The 21,028-nt window shown below is 36.8% G+C and overlaps 1 protein-coding gene across 6 annotated transcripts in view; it reads right to left on the reverse strand.

Annotated features, from left to right (window-relative positions):
* ARHGAP32 (Rho GTPase activating protein 32) overlaps positions 1-21,028 on the reverse strand; it is a 300,846-nt gene that overhangs the window by 107,336 nt on the left and 172,482 nt on the right. For all 6 annotated transcript variants that reach the window (XM_047878217.1, XM_047878214.1, XM_047878218.1 and 3 more), the window contains one exon: positions 9,677-9,763. In XM_047878217.1, the coding sequence (XP_047734173.1) occupies positions 9,677-9,763 (87 nt within the window). The remainder of the gene's footprint in view (positions 1-9,676; positions 9,764-21,028) is intronic.

Below are 21,028 nucleotides of genomic sequence, written 5' to 3' on the forward strand. Positions count from 1 at the left end.
AACACTTAACTGACTGAGCCACCTAGGCACCCCAAGACAACTTATTCTAAATCGGGATTAGTATGAGAGGCAGGGAGTTGGGGGCTTGGACAGGGCGTTAAAGATCTATTTTCCAAGCATCTGAGAGAGACACTTTATTTGTTTTTTAATGTTTATTTTATTTTTGAGGGAGAGCGAGTGAAGGAGGGGCAGAGAGAGAGGGAGAACGAGGATCCGAAGTCAGCACAGAGCCCGATGTGGGGCTTGAGCTCATGAACTGCGAGATCATGACCTGAGCTGAAGTTGAATGCTCAACCGATGAAACCATCCAGGTGCCTCAAGAGAATATCACTTTAAAAATGCTTAATATTCTCCTCAGACACACCAATGTGGCTAAATGAGAGCTGTCTGACAGGTATCTGTTCCAGGACCATGTTATACTAGATTTTAATATTGTAACAAGCACTCGGACTATATAATGACTTGTCATTGTAACCAGATGGCCTGGACTATTTCCCACAGAGGCTCTAAATTTGAGGCTTCCACTTAAAGAGCCTCTGAAGACTTCCTCGATCTGAAAGAAAATAGACAGCCAGGTCCAGGAAGTAAAGAGAGCCCCAAACAAGCTGAATTAAAGAGAACCACACCAAGACACATAATTTAAATGTCAAAAATTAAAGATAAAAAGAGAATCTTAAGAGCAACAAGAGAAAAGCCAGTAGTAAGTATAGGGACTACCCATAAGACTATCAGCTGATTTTTCGGCAGCAAGTTTTCAGGCCAGAAGGAATACGCATGATATATTTAAACTGCTGAAAGGAGAAAACCTACAACCAAGAACAGTCTACCAGCAAATTTTTCACTCAGAATTGAAGGAAATATAAAGAGTTTCCCAGACAAGCAAAATTTTAAATTTTCACCACTAAACTGGCATTTTAAGAGAGTTAAAAGGATTTTTTTAAGCATAAAAGAAAGGGCCATACCTAAAGTAAGAAAATTATGAAAGAAAAATTTCACTGGTAAAAGCTAACATGTAGTAAAGGTGGTCGATCAACCACTCATAAAGCTAGTATGAAGATTAAAAGACAAATGTAGTAAAATCAACAATATCTACAATAACTAGTTAAGGGACACATTGAGTAAAAAGCTGTAAAATATGAATTCAAATACATAAAAACATGGGGATGGGGAGTAAAAATGTAGTATGTTCAGAATGTGTTCTAACCTAAGAGACCATAAACTTAAAACAGACTACTATATGCAAAGAGTGTTACATATGACTTCATACTGACTGCAAAAATCTATACTAGATACATAAAAAATAAATAGAAAGGAATCGAAACATAACATTAAATAAAGTCATCAAGTTATGAAGTAAGAGAACAAGAAGAGAAGACATACAAAAACAATTAGAAAACAATGAACAAAATGGCAATGAGTACAAAACTACCCATAATTGCTTTAAATGTAAATGGGCTAAATGCTCCAGTCAAAAGACAATAGGCAACTTAAATGGATAAAAATATAAGACCCATCTATATGCTGCCTACAAGAGATTCACTTCAAACATAAAGATACATACCGACTGAAAGTAAAAAAGATGAAAAATAATACTCTATGCAAATGTAGCAAAAAGAAAGCTGGAGTAGCAATACACCTATCAGACAAAATAGACTTTAAGACAAAGATTATGAGAAGAGACAAAGAAAAACATTACATAATGATAGACATCAATCCAACAAGATAATGTAACAATTGTAAATATCTCTATACTCAACACAGAAGCCCCTAAATATATAAGGCGAATATTAACAGACAAAAAGCAAAAAAAACAGACAGTAATATAGCAATAGTAGGAGACTTTAACACCCCATTTACATCAGTAGATACAGTGTCCAGATAGAAAAATCAATAAGGAAACAGTGACCTGGAACAGTGTTTAAGACAAACCTGACATACATATATGTACAGAACATTACCAAAACAGCATAATACACACTTTTCTTTTTTTTTCTTTTTTAAATTTTTTTCTTTTTAACGTTTATTTATTTTTGAGACAGAGAGAGACAGAGCATGAACGGGGGAGGGTGAGAGAGAGGGAGACACAGAATCTGAAACAGGCTCCAGGCTCTGAGCCGTCAGCACAGAGCCTGATGCAGGGCTCGAACTCACGGACCGCGAGATCATGATCTGAGCCGAAGTCGGACGCTCAACCGACTGAGCCACCCAGGCGCCCCATACACATTCTTTTCAAGTGCACATGCAACATTTTCCTTGACATATCACATGTTAGGCCACAAGACAAGTCTCAATAAATTTTAAAAGACTGATATCATATCAAGCACCTTTTCCCACAACAACAGTATGAAACCAGAAATCAGTTACAAGGCAAAAACTAGAAAAAACACAATCATTTGGAGCCTAAATAACCAACTGGTCAATAAAGAAATAAAAATAGAAATAAAAAAAGTATCTGGACAAAAATGAAAATGGAAACACAACAGTTCAAAATCTTAAGGGAACAGCAAAAGCAGTCCCAAGAGGAAAAGTTAGAACAATACAGGCCTCCCTCAAGAAAAAAGAAAAATCTCTAACAATCTAAACTTACACCCACAGAAATTGGAAAAAGAAGAAGAAACAAACCAAAGTTAGTAGGAGACACAAAATAATAAAGATCAGAGCAGATAAATGAAGTAAAAACTAAAAAACATCAGAAAAGATCAATGAAACTAAGAGTTGATAAACCTTTAGGCAGTGGTGCCTGGCTGGCTTAGTCAGTGGAGCTTGTGACTCTTGATCTTGGAGTTGTGAGTTTGAGCCCCACAATGGATGTAGAGACTACTTAAAAAATAAAATCTGTAAAAAAACAAACATATTTAGCCAGACTAATCAAGGAAAAAAAAAAGAAGGGAGTCAAGTAAATAAAATCAGAAATGAAGAGAACTTACAACTCACATCCCAGATATACAAAAAGTTATTAGACTACTACAATTACACATCAACAAATTAGACAACCTACAAAAAACAGATAAATCCCTAAAAACATAAAATCTTCTAGGACTTGATCAAGAAGAAAAAGAACATCTGAACAGACCAAGTACTAGTAATACAATTCAATCCGTAATGAAAAACCTCCCAACAAACAAAAGTCTAGGGCCAGATGGCTTCACAGGTGAAACTGGAGAAAAAAAAAAAGTAAAGAAAACTGAATACCTAGCATGCTTAATCTATTCCAAATAACTGAAGAGGAAAGACTCCTTCCAAATTCATTCTATGAACTAGCATTACTCTGATATCAAAACCAGACAAAGACACTACAAAGAAAGAAAACTGCAGACCAATATCCCTAATGAATGGAACTATAAAAATCCTCAACAAAATAGAAGAATAAATTCAACAGTACAAGGATCACACATCATGGTCAAGTGGGATTTGACAGGGATGCAGAGATGGTTCAATATCCACAAATCAATCAAAATGATACACCACATTAACAAAATGAAGAATAAAAAAAACCACATCATTTCAATAGATGCAAAAAAAGCATTTGATAAAATTCGACATCCACTCATGATAAAAACTCTCAACAAAGTGGTAATAGAGGAAGCATACCTCAACATAATAAAGGTCATATGTAACACAACTACAGATAGAATCATACTCAATGACAAAAAGCTGAAGGCTTTGCCTCTAGGATCAGGAACATGTCAAGGATGAGGTCTCACCACTTTTATTCAACAAAGTACTGGAAGTCTTTGCTATAACAATCAGATATGAAAAAGAAGTAAAAGGAATGTAAACTGGTAAGGAAGAAGTAAAAACTGTCACTATTTGCAGATAACATGACACTATATATAGAAAACCCTGAAGACTTCACAGAAAAACTCTATCAGAACTAATGAATGAGTTCAGTAAAGTTGCAGATACAAAATTAATATAATTAATATTAGATAATATAATGAATTTGATAATTAATATATTAATATAAGAAATCTGTTGCATTTCCATATACTAATAACAAACAGAAAGAGAAATTAAGAAAAAAATCTCACTAGCAATTGCATTAAAAATAATAAAATACCTAGAAATAAATTTAACCAAGGAGGTGAAACTCCTATACTCTGAAAACTATAAGACATTAATGAAAAAAAGATGGCAAAAATAAATGTAAAGATATACCATGCTCATGACTAGATTTAAAATTGTTTCACAGTCTATACTGCTCAAAGCAATCTATAGATTCAATGTAATCCCTATCAAAACACCAACAGTACTTTTCATAGAACTAGAAACCTATCAAAACACCAACAGTACTTTTCATAGAACGAGAACAAAAAAATTCTAACATTTGTATGCAACCTCAGAAGATCCAGACAAAACAATCTTGAGGAAGAAGAACAAAGCTGGAGGTATCATGCTCCTAGATTTCAAACTACACCTTTAAGCTACAGTAATCAAAACAGTATAGTACTGGCACAAAAAGAGACACATAGATCAACAGAACAAAGTAGAGAGCCCAGAAATAAACTCATGCTTATATGGTCAATTAACCTATGACAAAGGAGGCAAAATATACAACGGTCTCTTCAATAAATGGTGTTTAGAAAATTGGAGAGCTACATGCAAAAGAATGAAACTGAACCACTTCCTTACAACATATATGAAAACAAGCTCAAAATAGATTCAAGATCTGGGGCGCCTGGGTGGCTCAGTAAGTTAAGTGTCTGACTTCAGCTCAGGTCATGATCTCACAGTTCATGAGTTCGAGCCCCACCACAGGCTCTGTGCTGACCACTCAGAGCCTGGACCCTACTTCAGATTCTTGCCTCCCTCTCTCTCTGCCCCACCCCCACTCATGCTCTGTCTCTTTCTCTCTCTCAGATAAATGTTACAAAAAATTTTTTTAATGGATTCAAAACCTAAATGTAAGACCTGAAACCATAAAGCTTCCCAAAGAAAACACAGACAATAAACTCTTTGACATTGGTCTTAGCAATATTATTTTTTGGATTTGTCTCAAGCAAGGGCAACAAAAACAAATATAAAAAAATTGAGACTACATCAAACTAAAAAGCTTTTTTTTTTTTCCCAGAGAAGGAAACCATCAACAAAATGAAAAGGCAACCTCCTAAATGGGAGAAGATATTTACAAGTGATATATCAAATAAGATATATATATACAAAGAACTCAAATAACCGAACACACACACACAGAAAAAAATCTTATTTTAAAAATGGGCACAAGACCTGAAGAGACATTTTTCCAAAGAAAATGGAAGAAAATGACCATACGGATGATCATGAGACATATGAAAAAATGTTCAACATTGCTAATCACAGGAAAATGCAACTCAAAACCACAATGAGATGTTACTCCCACCTGTCAGAAGGGATAGTATCAGAAAGACAAGAAATAACAATTGTTGGCACAAGGATATAGAGAAAAGGAAACCCTTATGTACTGTTGGTGGGCATGTAAATTGGCGCAAACACTAAAAAAAACTAGTGTAGAGGTTCCTCAAAAATTTAAAAACAGAAATACCCTATGATGCAGCAATTCCTCTTCGGGCTATTTACCCCCCAAAAAAACACAAAACACTCATTCAAAGAGATAATGTATGCACTACTGTGTTCACTGCAGCATCATTTACTATAGATGTGATAAGGAAACAACCTAAGTGTCAACTGAAAGGTGAATGAATAAAGAAGTTATGGAATATAGGTACATGGAATATTACTCAGCCATTAAAAAAAGAATGGGATCTTGTCATTTGTGACAACACAGACAGACGTTGAGGGGGTCATGCTAACTGGAATAAGTCAGACACAGGAAGACAAACACCTTATCATTTAATTTATATGTGGACTCTAAAAAACAAAACAAATGAACAAACAACAAAACAGAAACAAACTCATAAATACAAAGCACAAACTGGCTGCCAGAGGGGAGAAGGGTGGGGGATGTATGAAATAGGTGAAGGGGATTAAGAGATATAAAATTCCAGTTATAAAATAACTAAGAGGGATGTAAAGTACATCATAAAGAACAGAGTCAATAATATTGTAATAACTATGTATGGTAACAGATGGTAAGTATACGTATCATGGTGAACATTTGTACCACATGTAAATGTCAAATCACTATGTTGGTACACCTAAAACAATATAACACTGTATGTCAACTATACTTCAGTATATTAATTAATGAATGTTTACAGGGAGATTATAACCAACGGAGGAATGCTTTATAAATAATTACATAAAACTGTATATATATTTCTGTATCCAATCCTAAAATACAACTATGGAAAACAAAGCAAGAATATACAAAAGTGTAAGCAGAGACTATATCAGGGTAGTAGTGTTACGGCAATTTTATTCTTTTTTCTCAATTTCCCATATTTTCCAAAATTTCTAAAAGTATTTTTATCCTAAAAACCCATAAATCCACGCTTCTAAGTGAGAAAAAAAAAGACACATATATATGTCCTAAAATATGTACATACGAACTCTCTCCACTGAAGTCATACAAAGAAACTTGACTGTCACTCTCAGTGCATTTCTGTAATTATTTACTACCATTTACAAAATGCTTGCAGATTTCAGGAGCGCCTGGGTGGCGCAGTCGGTTAAGCATCCGACTTCAGCCAGGTCACGATCTCGCGGTCCGTGAGTTCGAGCCCCGCGTCAGGCTCTGGGCTGATGGCTCAGAGCCTGGAGCCTGTTTCCGATTCTGTGTCTCCCTCTCTCTCTGCCCCTCCCCCGTTCATGCTCTGTCTCTCTCTGTCCCCCCAAAAATAAATAAACGTTGAAAAAAAAAATAAAAAAAAAAATGCTTGCAGATTTCAGAGTAGCTAACCGAGTATAAATCATATTAGACAACAACAGTAAAACAAACAAACAAACAAAAACACTAGACTGAGGTTCAAATCCTGGTCTTTCTCTTTAATTTTATGGCCCTGGGGAAGTTATTAACATTCCTGAGTCTTCATCATGTGTAAAATGAAACACAGACTATTTACCTCACACAGTTGTTATAAGAATTAAATGTTGTACTGTATGTCGCAGTATCTGTGTACTTATATAAACACATAGATAATCAAAATGCCTACTGAATTTGGATCAATTCAGTATGAAAGACATGGTTTACATTTCTGAATTCACAATTTAACAAGAAATAAAAACTTGAAAGGCAGAGATGAAAGCACAATTAAAGTTTCAAAGATAAGACCTAAGAGAATCAGTGTTATTTAACCTCCAAAAAGCTGAAAAAAAATCCAGTTTTTTCAGAATTTTCACAGAAAATTGGCCATTTTCTAGGATAAAAGAACAGGAGAAGAGTGGGTTCAGATGAAAGACAAATACTTTGGTTAAATAAAAAGAATTCCAAGTTTACTTTAATTAAAAATTAGAAATTAGCAAAAATATGCAATATGTGAAAAAGTGGTTTCTCATACAGATTACATCAGCATGTAATGGTGATCATATCCTATCTGAAGACTAGGCAATCTCTTAAGTCTGTTCTAGATTGTAAATTCCACTGACATGCAGGAAAAACTGATCATCAGGAAACTGAAGTCCCTAGAAGTTAGTGCTAAGATTTTACAGAACTTAGGAAAGCCACATCAGTAATTTGGGCTTCAATTCCCTCACTGGCAAAAATGAGAGGGTTTGATTATGAGTCTTTATAATTTTAGTTATTAAAAAATATATATGATTCTAATTTAATATGATTTATGGCCAACACATATGGCAAGAATACAGAAAGTAAGCCGGGAGGGGAGGGGGTGTGCATCAATGATTACTTTCAGTGCTACAGAGAGGTACAATGGCATTATTATATTGCAGTAAATTACTACTTTGATGTAATGAATAGCGTACCAAGTAGTCTGAATTTTTTAAGCAGCTTGACAAGATACTTGCAACCAGGAAATAGTCTAAGGAGCTAGGTAACTAATTCACTAAGCATAATCAAGTGACAATTATACACTCTGGCATATGGTTCCAAAATACCATGCTTACCTTTTCAAGTTCACTTAAAAATATGGTACCAGTATTTATAACATTTTGATTTGCTTATGAGAAAACTATTTGCATTGTCAGAAAATACGAAAATTAATGGTGAGAAGGAAAGATGCTAAAAGATGTTAGGTCATAGAGGGATTAATAAATTCATTATTGACATGCCAATCATGTACTCTAGATAAAGAGGATATGATTTACACTAATGTGTGAGTAATGGTTCACCATAGAACATGTGAAACTTTCACTTAAAAATTAAGTCATGAAATAGAAGCATTTTTTGAAACATGACACAAAACAGTGATTCAGAGCTGCCCTCTTCCTCAAAGGAACCAAGATGACACACAATAAAACATATTTAAACAATATGAAACTTTGGCCATCTTATTTCTGTACAAGCTAAAGTCAATTTCCAATCTCATATTCTTACATCTATAAATAAAGCACTAAATTCTGAAAGGTTCTCCTTAAAGTCACGAAGACTAAGAAGTCAGGGATTTCCCATATGAGATAAGCATTAGATTTTTCAAGATCATATAATTTTTAACTTCAGGTGAAGGAATAACACTTTTTGAGGAAAAAAAAACCATAAATGCCCTTATCTAGCTCTTTCCCAAAGAAAACTAAAAACTTTGCACAAAAGAAAGCCTCCCTCAAAAACACTTACTTTACAATTATGAACTTAAAACTAGACATAAGGCTTAATGAATGTAAAGTAAATTAACAGGAACTAAACTACTTAGTTGACGGAGGAAATAATGCTACAATGACCCTTTTTAAATCTCATTAAGAGAAGTCACAGTAATTACACTCACAACAGTTTTATTTTTTAAATTAAAAAAAATTGGAATGTTCATTTATTTTGAGAGACACACACACACAGTGTGAGAATGGGGGAGGGGCAGAGAGAGAAGGAGACACAGAATCCAAAGCAGGCTCCAGGCTCTGAGCTGTCAGCACAGAGCCTGATGTGGGACTCAAACTCATGAACCATGAGATCATGATCCGAGCAGAGTCAGACACTTGACTGAGTCACCCAGGCATCCCCGTCACAAAAGTTTCAACACTAAGAGTCAAGAAACAGTGCCCTTCTAAAACACACACACCCCTATATACACCACATACACTACAAACACTATAGTGAAATGTACTGTCTTGGTTAGAAAAGTGAGCATCTCAGGCAGAACTTCATCTGCTCTTTTACTGTGATAGGGGACCAGTAGCTGATTCATTTAATCTAATTGTCAATAAACGATGTATTTCCTTTACTCTTACAAGAAGAGCTTTCAATTATGTCTGTAAATTAAGTATCTGTAAGACTGATTCTATTAATTGTTTCAACCCTGAGTACATGCAGAACTGCCAATATGACGGGGACAAAGAATAAAACAAAACATTTGTGTTGCCATTGTCACTGGTATTCATCCACAAACGTCTAAAACCTTAAAAACTTTCTAAAGATGCAGATAGAAGATATGCAAGCTACAATACTAAACTGTGCCCTCCATGTAATATTGTATGAACACATTTATCTTTTTAAAGGATACCATTTATTTTCTTAACAATAGTCATGCAGTGTCCAATTCCACTTCAGTATCACACAGGTATCTTTCTGTGAATTCTATTAGCCATTGAAGAAATGCACTAAAAGGAGCCTCCACATCCACAAAATTACCTGACAAGCAATGTGCACGAGGTAGACCAGCTCTTTAGATTCACAGCCGTTTTTCGTTACTTCATTCTGTTCTTCTGAAAGCGAAAGCTATGTCAAAAAAAAAAAAAGGGCAGAAGAGAGGGAGAGTTGTGATTAATGACAAATAAACGAGGCATTCAGTAATACTTGAACCCTCACGTTAACTCGCTGTAAGATAGGCCTTTTAATGGAAATCTATTGCTTACGGAAGACAAAATGAAGAATTCAGGATTTTTCAAAAACTACGTTTCTAAGAATTGTCTTTGTAACTTAAATCTAAACTAGCACAACTGCATAACAGAAAGAAATAAAATACATTCATTCATGAGTAGGTCTTCACCTCCTTATTTAGCACATATGTGAAAGGAAGGCAGTAAGGCAGGCACTGAGAGACAGCATGCCCAAGTGGTTAGACAGGGCTCAGGCTTTATTACACAGACTGGAAACTGACTTCCCAGAGAATAGTCCGGGCCTGCAGACACATGTCAGTTCAGAATTATGTGTGTCTGTACATTGGATTTTACTTCTTTTTAAACCAGCAGCTCAAATTTAGAAATGGGGTGGTTTCATAGGAAAAATACACATTTTGACTTCTTTGAAAAATCAGAAAATCTGAAATATCGGACCCATATTCTCATATGAGCAACAACCAGCTGGAACGGAAAAGTGACCAAACCCTTTAAAGGAGGCGTGTAGTCTCCAGAAGACTTTGCCACAGAATTAATTGCTCTTCATTTGTTCCCCAGTATTTAGGCTGAATGTTCACTGTCATTCATCATGCCACTTGCTTTGTGACTTTTTTCACATACAACTCTCTTCTCACATTTATATTACGTTTACAAACTCTGCTCCAGAGACACACAGCCCTGAGTTCAAAAGTGTCACTAGCTAGCTGTACAATATTGAGCAACCCATATATTCTCACATCAGGAAAATGGGAATGAAATAATAATGCTTATTCTCAAGTTTGTGAGGATCAAATGAGATAATGCACAGAAAGTGTTCACCAAGACGCCTGGTACTCAGTAAGTACTTAATGTTACCTATCATTATAGCTAATATTATAAAAATAAAATATGAAGACATAGTCTCTATTTTTGAAAGCAGGATCACTGAGGTATTAAAAAAAAAACATTCTGGTCTTAAGTAGAAGTTCGCAGGATAATGATTATTCTCACACCAGTCAAAATAAGGCAGATTCACTACAAAATCATACTTTAAAAAAAGGATTAAGGGTGAGAAAAAACCTAAATGAACTAAGTTGTAGAAAGTGACAAGACATTCATGCGACAGAAGAGACTCATGGACGTGCTCAGACTCATAAAGCCTGGTAAAGATGCAGGAGGATAAAGAACCTGCATTAGACAGGGTTAAGCAGAAACCAGCCAAACCATGAAGACCGCATATGGACTAGAGTTTATGAACTAAAATTTCAATGAAAACCTTGTAACAGAGAGTCAATACCCACCCCCCTCCCCAGGTATATAGACAGGGTCAATGCACCAACAGCTCGGGCAAGAGCAGGAGAACAGAGACAGATAAACCAGGAGAACGGAGAGAGATGAACCTGTGCAGTGTGTGAAGTCTCCCCGAGCACACGGCAGCTAACCAGTGTAGACAGGAACAGGGCAAGAAAGCGCAGAGGGCCCTCTCTGGCACTCAAGACTGAGACAGAGAATGAGCGCATGCTCTCCCTTAGGTCAGAAAACTGGTGGCTTAGCAGTAAAGCATAAATAGATCGTCAGATATCTCATCAATTTTCACTTTCCACGCAATGGGAAAAAAACACACAAGATTTCTAAACATCCAAACCATAAGGGAGAATATAAAACTTTAAAATGACAGCAACTACAGGGGCGCCTGGGTGGCTCAGTCGGTTAAATGTCTGACTCTTGATTTCAGCTCAGGTCATGATCTCACGATTCCTGGGATCGAGCCCCATGTTGGGCTCCACACTGACAGGACAGAGCCTGCTTGGGATTGTCTTTCTCCCTCTCTCTCTGCCCCTCGTCCACTCATGCTCACTCTCTCTCTCTGGAAATAAACTTAAAAAAAAAATTAAAAATAAAAATAAATTAAAATGTCAGTAACTACAAAATAAGTAAAGACTAGAAATAAAATCAATCTTCCTAAACAGAACTGGGGGGAGGAGAGGGTCAGGAAGAAGAGAAGAAACTTGCCCCAAAAGGCAAAAAGATGGATGTGGAGGAACGAACAGCAAAGACAGATGGTCCAATGATGTCAGTAAAATGGCAGAGTAGGCAACTGCAAATCCCAGTCCCTTCACAGAAACATGAACAAACAAGCAAAAACTCTCCCAACCAACTTTCGCAGTATGCTAGAATACAGTAAAGGTTTACAATCACCATGAGAACGCTGAATCAAGAAAAAGCCAACTTAAAAACTCTGTGGCATTTTCACCCACACTCACTCCACTCCTCCCCATCTTGGCAGCACTCCTGTGGATAGCAGTCCTGGCCCCAAGTATGGGACCCCCTTTCCCTGGATCCAGAAGGAGGAGAGACATCATTGACAAACGACTGCATGTCCCTTCTAATCTGTCTGGCAGCTACATGAAGAACCGACACACGGCACACATCTCTTTTTCACCTAACTTGGAACTCATTCAGGGATTTAAAAAAGCAGCGTTGCTAAGATATTGTAAAATAAACTAAAAGTCTTCAGTCATATGAAGCAAAAGATTATAGTCAGCTTAAAGCCCAGGAGAAAGAGCTGAGGAGAGAGGCTCCTTGGGAAACGAGAGCACTCTAGAAACCCATGGACATGTTCAGGCTGGGACACATGCACGAAAGACGGGAGAAGACCTAAGCTTTCACCTCTACTCTCCAGGCTGTCAGAGCTGTAAAAAGCCCGGTTCATTGCTGAATGAGTGCCCCAACACAAAGGAAGTATGCAAAGACTGGAGGAAGTGGCTTTTTCTTTATTTTATTTTTTATTTTTAGTTCTTGGCTTTCAGGGAATTCCCTGACAAAATACTACCTGAACACAAGTAAAAGAAGAAAGACTTCAGTGAGCACATATGACATGGAACATGATCTTTTCAAAAATAGTCTGTTAAAGTCACTAAAAACATAGACTGCAGCCCTCAGTATGAAAAACAGCAAACCTGTGGTGAGGGATAGAATCCAGTTCCCAGGGTTACCACATTATAATATCCAATGTCCAGTATACAACAACAAAATCATAAGATATACAAAGAAACCAGAAGGCATGAGTCATTGACATGAAAAAAAACAAAACAAAACAATAGAAGCTATCCCTGAGAAGTCCAGATAAAGGGCTTAACACATATTAAATGTACCACACGAAACGCACTCAAAGAAGTCAAAGAAACCACAAAGAACTAAAGGAAACCTGAAAAACAATTTATAAATAAATGAAAATATCAAGAAGAAACAGAAAGTAAAAAAGGGAACAAAAAACGAATCTGGGGAATGGCTAAAAATTCTAACTAAAGGGATCTAAATATTAACTAAAACTAAAAAATGCACTAAAGGGATCAACAGCAGATTTGGGCAAGAAAAATCAGCTTACTGAAAGACAGAGTAAGTCAAAACACAGGTTTCCCCCACTATCCAAAAAGTAGAGCATTCCTTTAACCTTTAAATTTTTTTTAATGTTTATTTACTTTTGAGACAGACACAGAGCACGAACAGGGGAGGGGCAGAGAGAGAGGGAGACACAGAATCCGAAACAGGCTCCAGGCTCTGAGCTGTCAGCACAGTTGAGACACGGGGCTCGAACTCACAAACCGTGAAATCATGACCTGAGCCAAAGTCCTACGCTTAACCAACTGAGCCATACACGGGCACCCCCCACCTTTTTTTTAAATCTTTTATTGTTTATTTATTTTTGAGAGAGAGCCTTTGAAACCTTTTAAAAGCCAAAATGGTATAAAGCAAAAAGTATCCCATGCCTTTCAAAAGTCTACATTACACCACCTTACTTTTACGAAAGACCTCTGTTAGTTGGTACCTGGTTTTGCTAACTGAAAGAAATCCAAAAAGGGTTTTCACTTTTATGAAAAAAAGCCGTTACTCTACTAATGTAGGTCTTCATCAAAGCAAAGTGGTAAAACGAAAAGTTTCAGAAAGCAGCATAAACCTATATACAGTCCAAAGAACAGAAAGAAAAAGTTTTTAAAAAGTGAAATGTAGGGCACCTGGTGGACTCAGTTAAGTATCCGACTTTGGCTCAGGTCATAATCTCGCCATTCTTGAGTTTGAGCCCCGCACCAGGCTCGCTGCTGTCAGTACAGAGCCCACTTTGGATCCTCTGTCCCTCTCTCTCTACCCCTCCCCTGTAATAAATGAACATTTTTTTTAAAAAGGTGAAATGTTACTCAGGAACCAGTAGGACACCTTTGAGAAGACCAACACATGCATTATGAAAATCCCAGAAGGAAAAAGAGAAAGACATAAAGAGATTATAGAAGTCATATCAGGAAAAAGGAAGAATATGGGGCTCCTGGGCAGCTCAATCAGTTAAGCATTCAGGTTCAGCTCAGGTCATAATCTTATGGTTGGGGAGTTCAAGTCCCCATCGGGCTCTCTGCTGTCAGCACAAAGCCCACTTCAGATGCTCTGCCGCCTTCTCTCTCTGCCCCTCCCCCACTCGTGCTCAGGCTCGCTCTCTTTCTCTCAAAAATAAATATAAAAAAACAATCTAAGGGGCACCTGGGTGGTTCAGTCGCTTAAGCATCTGACTCTTGGTTTTGGCTCAGGTCATGATCTCGCAGTTTGTGAGTTCAAGCCCCGCATCAAGCTTAACAGTGACAGTGTGGAGCCTGCTTGGGATTCTCTCTCTCTCCTCTCTTTCTGCCCCTCTCCCACTCATGTGCTAAGTCTCTCTCTCTCCCCCAAAATAAATAAATAAACATTAAAAAATAGATAAAGAAGATGGAAGAATAGGATGAGGCACCTGGGCGGCTTAGTCAGTTGACTGAGTCTTGATTTCGGCTTAGGTCATGACCTCACAGTCGTGAGATCCAACCCTGCATCAGGCTCCACACTGGGAATGGAGCCTGCTTAAGATTCTCTCTCTCCTTCTCCTTCTGCCCCTCCCATGCCTGCTTGCCAAGTGCATATTCTGTCTCAAAAAAAAAAAAAATTAAAAAGGAAGATGGAAGGAAGAACAGGAGAGCCCAGACTCTAGACCCCCACACAAAAACAGGCATTAGCAACTATCAACACACAAGAATACCTTTCTGAAAATCCCAGAACTTGGGAGATGAGGTCAACACAAAACTTAGACCACAAAAATTAAGAAAGTCACATCAGAAGGTAAAGAGGAGTGGTTTCACGATGACTATCACCCCTTTCCCAGGCCAGCATAGCACCACACTGAAAGGATTCCCTAGGACTGTGACCTTCCTTTGGGAGAAAAGAGCCCATTAGAAATATCCAAATTCCCCAATGCTCAGACGTGATCTTCAGGAGGCCCATTCCTGTCTTTCCTCACAGGGAACTGAAGGAATTGGCAGAGGGAGACCACCTAAGGTCACTTAGTAACAAAAAAGGGGGGTGCGACACAGAGCAACCAGCCAATGGATACTGGTACCATGACACCGTGGCACCATGCCCCTGCTGGCAACCTTGCCTGGTAAGAAAGCCCCACCAGGAGCTCTGCCCATCTACAGAGCCAAAATGCAGGTCAGCCCAGGGGCCACAGTTATCAGTTTTGCCTGGTTGGGGTCTCACCCATACAATTTGCTTTTTAATTCCAATAAACATAAATTGTTATTTTAATTTCAGGTATACAATACAGTGGTTTGATAACTCCATGTATTATTCAGGACTCATAAATTCCCTTCTCTTAATCCCCTTCGCCTACTTCACCCACCCACCCCGACCTCACTTCTGGTAACCATCAGTTTCTTCCCTTAAATTAAAAGCTCATTTTTTTGCTTTGTCTCCTTTTTTCTTTTTCCTCCTCATTTGTTTTTTGTTTCTTAAGTTCCACATATGAGTGAAATCACATGGTATTTGTTCTTCTATGACTGGCTTATTTTGGGTAGCCTTATATTCTCTAGCATTATACAATAATCCATGATATTGCAAATGGCAAGATTCCATCCTTTTGATGGTTGAATAATATTCTCTTGTGTATGTATACCACTTCTTTTTTATCCATTCATCTATTAATGGATACACGCTGCTTCCATAATTTGGCTATTGTAAATAATGCTGCAATATCGCTTCTCAGCCTTTGGCTAAGATCAAGGGTAAATAATACTGCAATAAATACAGGGGCGCATGTATCACTTCAAATTAGTGTCTTTGTATTCTTTGGATAAATACCCAGTGCTGTGATTACTGGATCCTAGGGTAGTCCTATTTTTAATTTATTGAGGAACCTCCACACAGTGTTCTACAACAGCCGTACCAGTTTGTATTCCCACCAACAGTACACAAAGGTTCCTCTTCCTCCACATCTTTACTAACACCTGTCTCTTCAGTTTTTGATTTTAGCCATTCTGACAGGTGTGTGGTGATTATCTTATTGTGGTTTTTGATTTGCATTTCTTGCTGATGAGCAGTGTTGAGCATCTTTCCATGTGTCTGTTGACCCTCTGGATGTCTTCTTTGGAGAAATCTTTGTTCGTGTCTTCTGCCCATTTTTAACTGGATTAACTGGTGTGGTTTTGTTTGGTTGGTTGGTTGGTTTTGTTTTTGGTGTTCAGTTCTATAAGTTCTCATATATTTTGGATACTAACACTTGACTGGATATGTAATTTGCAAATACCTTCTCCCATTCAGTAGGTTGTCTTTTAGTTTTGTTGGTTGTTTCCTTTGCTGTGCAAAAAGCTTATTTTGATATAGTCCCAATAGCTTCTTTTTTATTTTGTTTCCCTTGCCTCCAGAAACATATCAAAAAAGATGTTGTTATAGCTGATGTCAGAGAAATTACTACCTGTGCTCTCTTCAGGGATTTTTATGGTTTCAGGTCTCACATTTAGGTCCTGAATTCATTCTGAGTTTTTCTGTATAGTGAAAGAACATGTTCCAGTTTCATTCTTTTCCATGTAGCTGTCCAGTTTTCCCAACATCATTTGTTGAAGAGACTTTATTTTTTCCCATTGCCTAGTTAGCCTTCTTCATCAAAGATTAATTGACCATATAATTGTGGGCTTATTTCTGAGCTTTCTACTCTGCTCCATTGATCTATGTGTCTCTTTTTGTACCAGTACCATACTTTTTTGATTACTACAGCTTGAAGTCTGGAATTGTGATTCTCCAGTTTTGTTTTTCTTTTACAAGACTGCTTTGGCTATTCGGAGTCTTTTGTGGTTCCAAATTTTTTAATTGTTCTAGTTCTGTGAAAAATGCTGCTGGCATTTTGATAGGGACTGAATTAAAATGTTTTGTGTAGACTGTTGGGGATAGTATAGACATTTTAACCATATTTTTTCTTCCAATATATGAGCATGGAATGTCTTTCCATTTCTTTGTTTTGTCATCAATTTCTTTCATCTATGTTTTATAGTTTTCAGAGTACAGGTCTTTCACCTCCTTGGTAAAGCTTACTCCTAGGTAGTTTAATATTTCTGGTGCAAGTATAAATGGGATTGTTTTCTTAATTTCTCTTTCTGTTGCTTCATTATTAGTATGTAGAAATCCAACAGATTGCTCTACATTGATTTTGTATCCTGCGACTTAACTGGACTCATTTATCAGTTCTACGAATTTTTTGGAGTCTTTCAGGTTTTCTATATATAGTATCATGTCATCTGCAAAAAGTGAAAGTTTTACTTCTTCCTTAACAAAATGGATGCCTTTTATTTTGTTGTTGTTGTTGTTGTTGTTGTTGTCTCATTGCTGTGGCTAGGACTTCCAGTACCATGTTGAATAAAAGGGGTGCAAATGGACATCCCTGTCTTGTTCCTTAAAGGAAAAGTTCTGTTTTTCCCCATTGAAGATGTGTGGGTTTTTCATATATGGCCTTCATTATTAGACATATGTTCTCTCTAAACCTACTTTGTTGAGGGCTTTTATCATGAATGGATATTGTACTCTGTCAGATGCTTTTTCTGTACCAATGGAAATGATCATAAGGTTTTTATCCTTTACCTTATTGATGTGATGTATCAAGCTGATTGATTTGCAAATACTGAACCCAGGAATTGATTTGCATCCCAGGAATAAATCGCACTTGATTGTGGTGAATGATATTTTTTTAATGTATTGTTGGGCTCAGTTTGCTAATATTTTGGTGAGAATTTTTGTATCTATATTCATCAGAGCTATTGGCCTGTAGTTCCCTTTTTTGTGGTGGTTTTATCTGGTTTTGGTATCAGGGTAATGCTGGCTTCATAGGAATATGGAAGATTTCCTTCCTTTTTCATTTTTTGGAAAAGCTTGAGAAAAATAGGTATTCACTCTTCTTTAAATGTTTGACAGAATTATGTGAAGCAGTCTGGTCCTGGACTTTGTTCATTGGTAGTTGTGTGATTATGGATTCAATTTCATTGCTGGTATTCTGTTCAAATTTTCTATTTCTTCCTGCTTCAGTTTGGTAGGTTGTATGTTTCTAGGAATTTACCCATTTCTAGGTTGTCCTATTTGTTGGCTTATACTTTTTCATAATATTCTCTTACAACTGTTTGATTTCTGTAGTGTCAGTTGTTATCTTTCAATTGTGATTTTATTTGAATCCTCTCTATTTTTGATGAGTCTGGCTAGATTGATTTTATTGATCTTTTCAAAGAATCAACTCCTGTTTTCATTGCTGTATTGTTTTTTGTTTTTTAGTTTCTATATCATTTATTTCTGCTCTACTCTTTATTATTTCCTTCCTTCTGCTGGTTTGGGGGTTTTGTTTCTTCTATTCCTAGTTTGTGAAGGTGTAAGGTTAGGTTTTTTATTTGAGACTTTTCTTGCTTCTTGAGGTAGACCTGTATTGCTATAAACTTCCCTCTTAGAACAGCTTTTCCTGCATCCCAAAGGAATTTTGGACCTTTGCATTTTCATTTTCATTTCTCTATATGTAATTTTTTATTTCGTCTTTGATTTCTTGGTTGACCTATTTATTGTTTAGTAGTATATTATTTAAACCCTATGTTTCTGTGCTCTTTCCATATTTTTTCTTGTGGTTGATTTCTAGTTTCATAGCATTGTAGTCAAAAAACATCCATGTATGACTTTGATCTTTTAGAATTTGTTGAGACTTGTTTTGTAGTTTAATATGTGATCTATTCTGGAGACTGTTCTGTGTACACTTGAAAAGAATGTATATTTTGTTGTTTTAGGATGGAATGTTCTGAACATATCTGTTAAGGCCATCTGGTACAGTGTGTCATTAAAAAACACTGTTTCCTTATTGACTTTTTTTTTATTTGGATCATCTGTCCATTGTTGTAAATGTAGTGATAAAGACCCCCACTATTACTGTATTACTATCAACTACTTCCTTTATGTTGGTTACTAACTGTGTTATGATTTGTGTGCTTCCAAAGTGGGTGCAGAAATATTTATAATTGTTATATCTTCTTACTGGATGGTTCCCTTTAATTATTATTTGGTGTCCTTCTTTGTCTGTTACAGTCTTTGTTTTAAAGTCTATTTTGTCCAATAAAAGTATTGCTATCCTGGCTTTCTGTTCTTTTCACTTTCACATCATTTGCATAATAAATGTTTCTCCATCCCTTCACTTTCAATTTGCATGTATCTTTAGGTCTAAAATGAGTCTCTTGGAGGCAGCATATAAATAGGTCTTGTTTTGTTTTTGTTTTTTTTTATCCATTCCATCGCCCTGTGTCTGTTGAAGCATTTTGTTCATTTACTTATAAAGTAATTACTGATAGGTGTGTATTTATTGCTATTTGTTACTTGTTTTGTGGTTTTTGTAGTTCTTCTCTGATCTTTTCTTTTATTGCTCTCTTCTCTCATAGTTTGCTGGCTTTCTTTTGTGATATACTTGGATTCCTTTCTCTTTGTTTTTTGCATATCTATTACTGGTTTTTGGTTTGTGGTTTCTATGAGGTTTGTATATAACACCTTCTGCATACAGCAGTCTATATTAAGTTGATGGTCACTTCAGTTTGAACTTATTCTTTACTTCTCTTCCACCCCCCAACCTTCATGTTTTTGGTATATGGTGTTATACTTTACATCCTTTTATTTTGTGAATCGCTTGACTGATTTTTACATACATATTTCTTTTTACTGCTTTTGTGCTTCCCACTTTTCTTACTCTTACTTATGGTCTTTCCTTTCCACTCAAAGAGTCCCCTTTCAATGTTTCTTGTAGGGTTGGGTTAATGGTCATAAATTCCTCTAACTTTTGCTTGCCTGGCAAACTTATCTTCTCCTTCTATTCTGAATAGACAGCCTTGCAGGATACAGTATTCTTGGCTGCAGGCTTTTTGCTTCCAGCACTTTGAATATATCATGCCACTCCCTTTCTAGCCTGTAAAGTTGCTGCTAAAAAATCCACTGACAGCCTTACGGAGTTTCCCTTGTATGTACTGATCTTCTTTTCTCTTGCTGCTTTTAAAATTCTCTCTACATCACTCCTTTTTGCCATTTTAATTATTATGTGTTTTGGTGTGGACTTCCTTGGGTTAATTCTGTTGGGGGATCTCTGTGCCTCCTGGATCTGGATTTCTGTTTCCTTCCCTAGATTCAAGAAGTTTTCAGCTATTACATTATCAAATAAATTTTCTGCCCACTTTTCTCTCTTCTTCTAGGATTCCTATAATATAAATGTTATTTTGTTTGTTGGAGTCATGGAGTTCCCTAAGTGTATTCTCATTTTGCATAATTTTACTTTCCCTCACCTGTTCAGCTTGATTACTTTCCATTACTCTGTCCCCTGGTCACTGATTCATTTTTCTGCTTCCTCTAGTCTGCCATTTATTCCATCTGGTGTATTTTTAATTTCATTTATTGTGTTTTTCATCTCTAACTGGTTTTTTTTTTATGTCTTTGTTAAGAGTCTCACTGATGTCCTCCACTCTTTTCTCAAGTCCAGTAAATACCTTTATGACTGTTGTTTTAAATTCTCTATCAGGCACATTACTTACCTCCATTTCACTTATATCCTCTGCTGTAGTTTTGTCCTATTGTTTCATTTGGGACATCTCTGTCTCGTTTTGTCTAACTCTCTGTGTCTGTTTCTGTGTGTCAGAAAGGTCAGCTACAGAGTGCCTAGATGGCTCAGTCAGTCGAAGTCCGACTTCAGCTCAGGTCATGATCTCGCAGTTGACGAGTTCAAGCCTCACATCAGGCTGTGTGCTGACAGCTCAGAGCCTGGAGCCTGCTTCAGATTCTGTCTGTCTCTCTCTGCCCCTCACCATCTCATGCTCTCTCTCTC

Source organism: Prionailurus viverrinus, chromosome D1 (assembly GCF_022837055.1).
Source record: "Prionailurus viverrinus isolate Anna chromosome D1, UM_Priviv_1.0, whole genome shotgun sequence".
NCBI classification, from domain to species: Eukaryota; Metazoa; Chordata; class Mammalia; order Carnivora; family Felidae; genus Prionailurus; species Prionailurus viverrinus.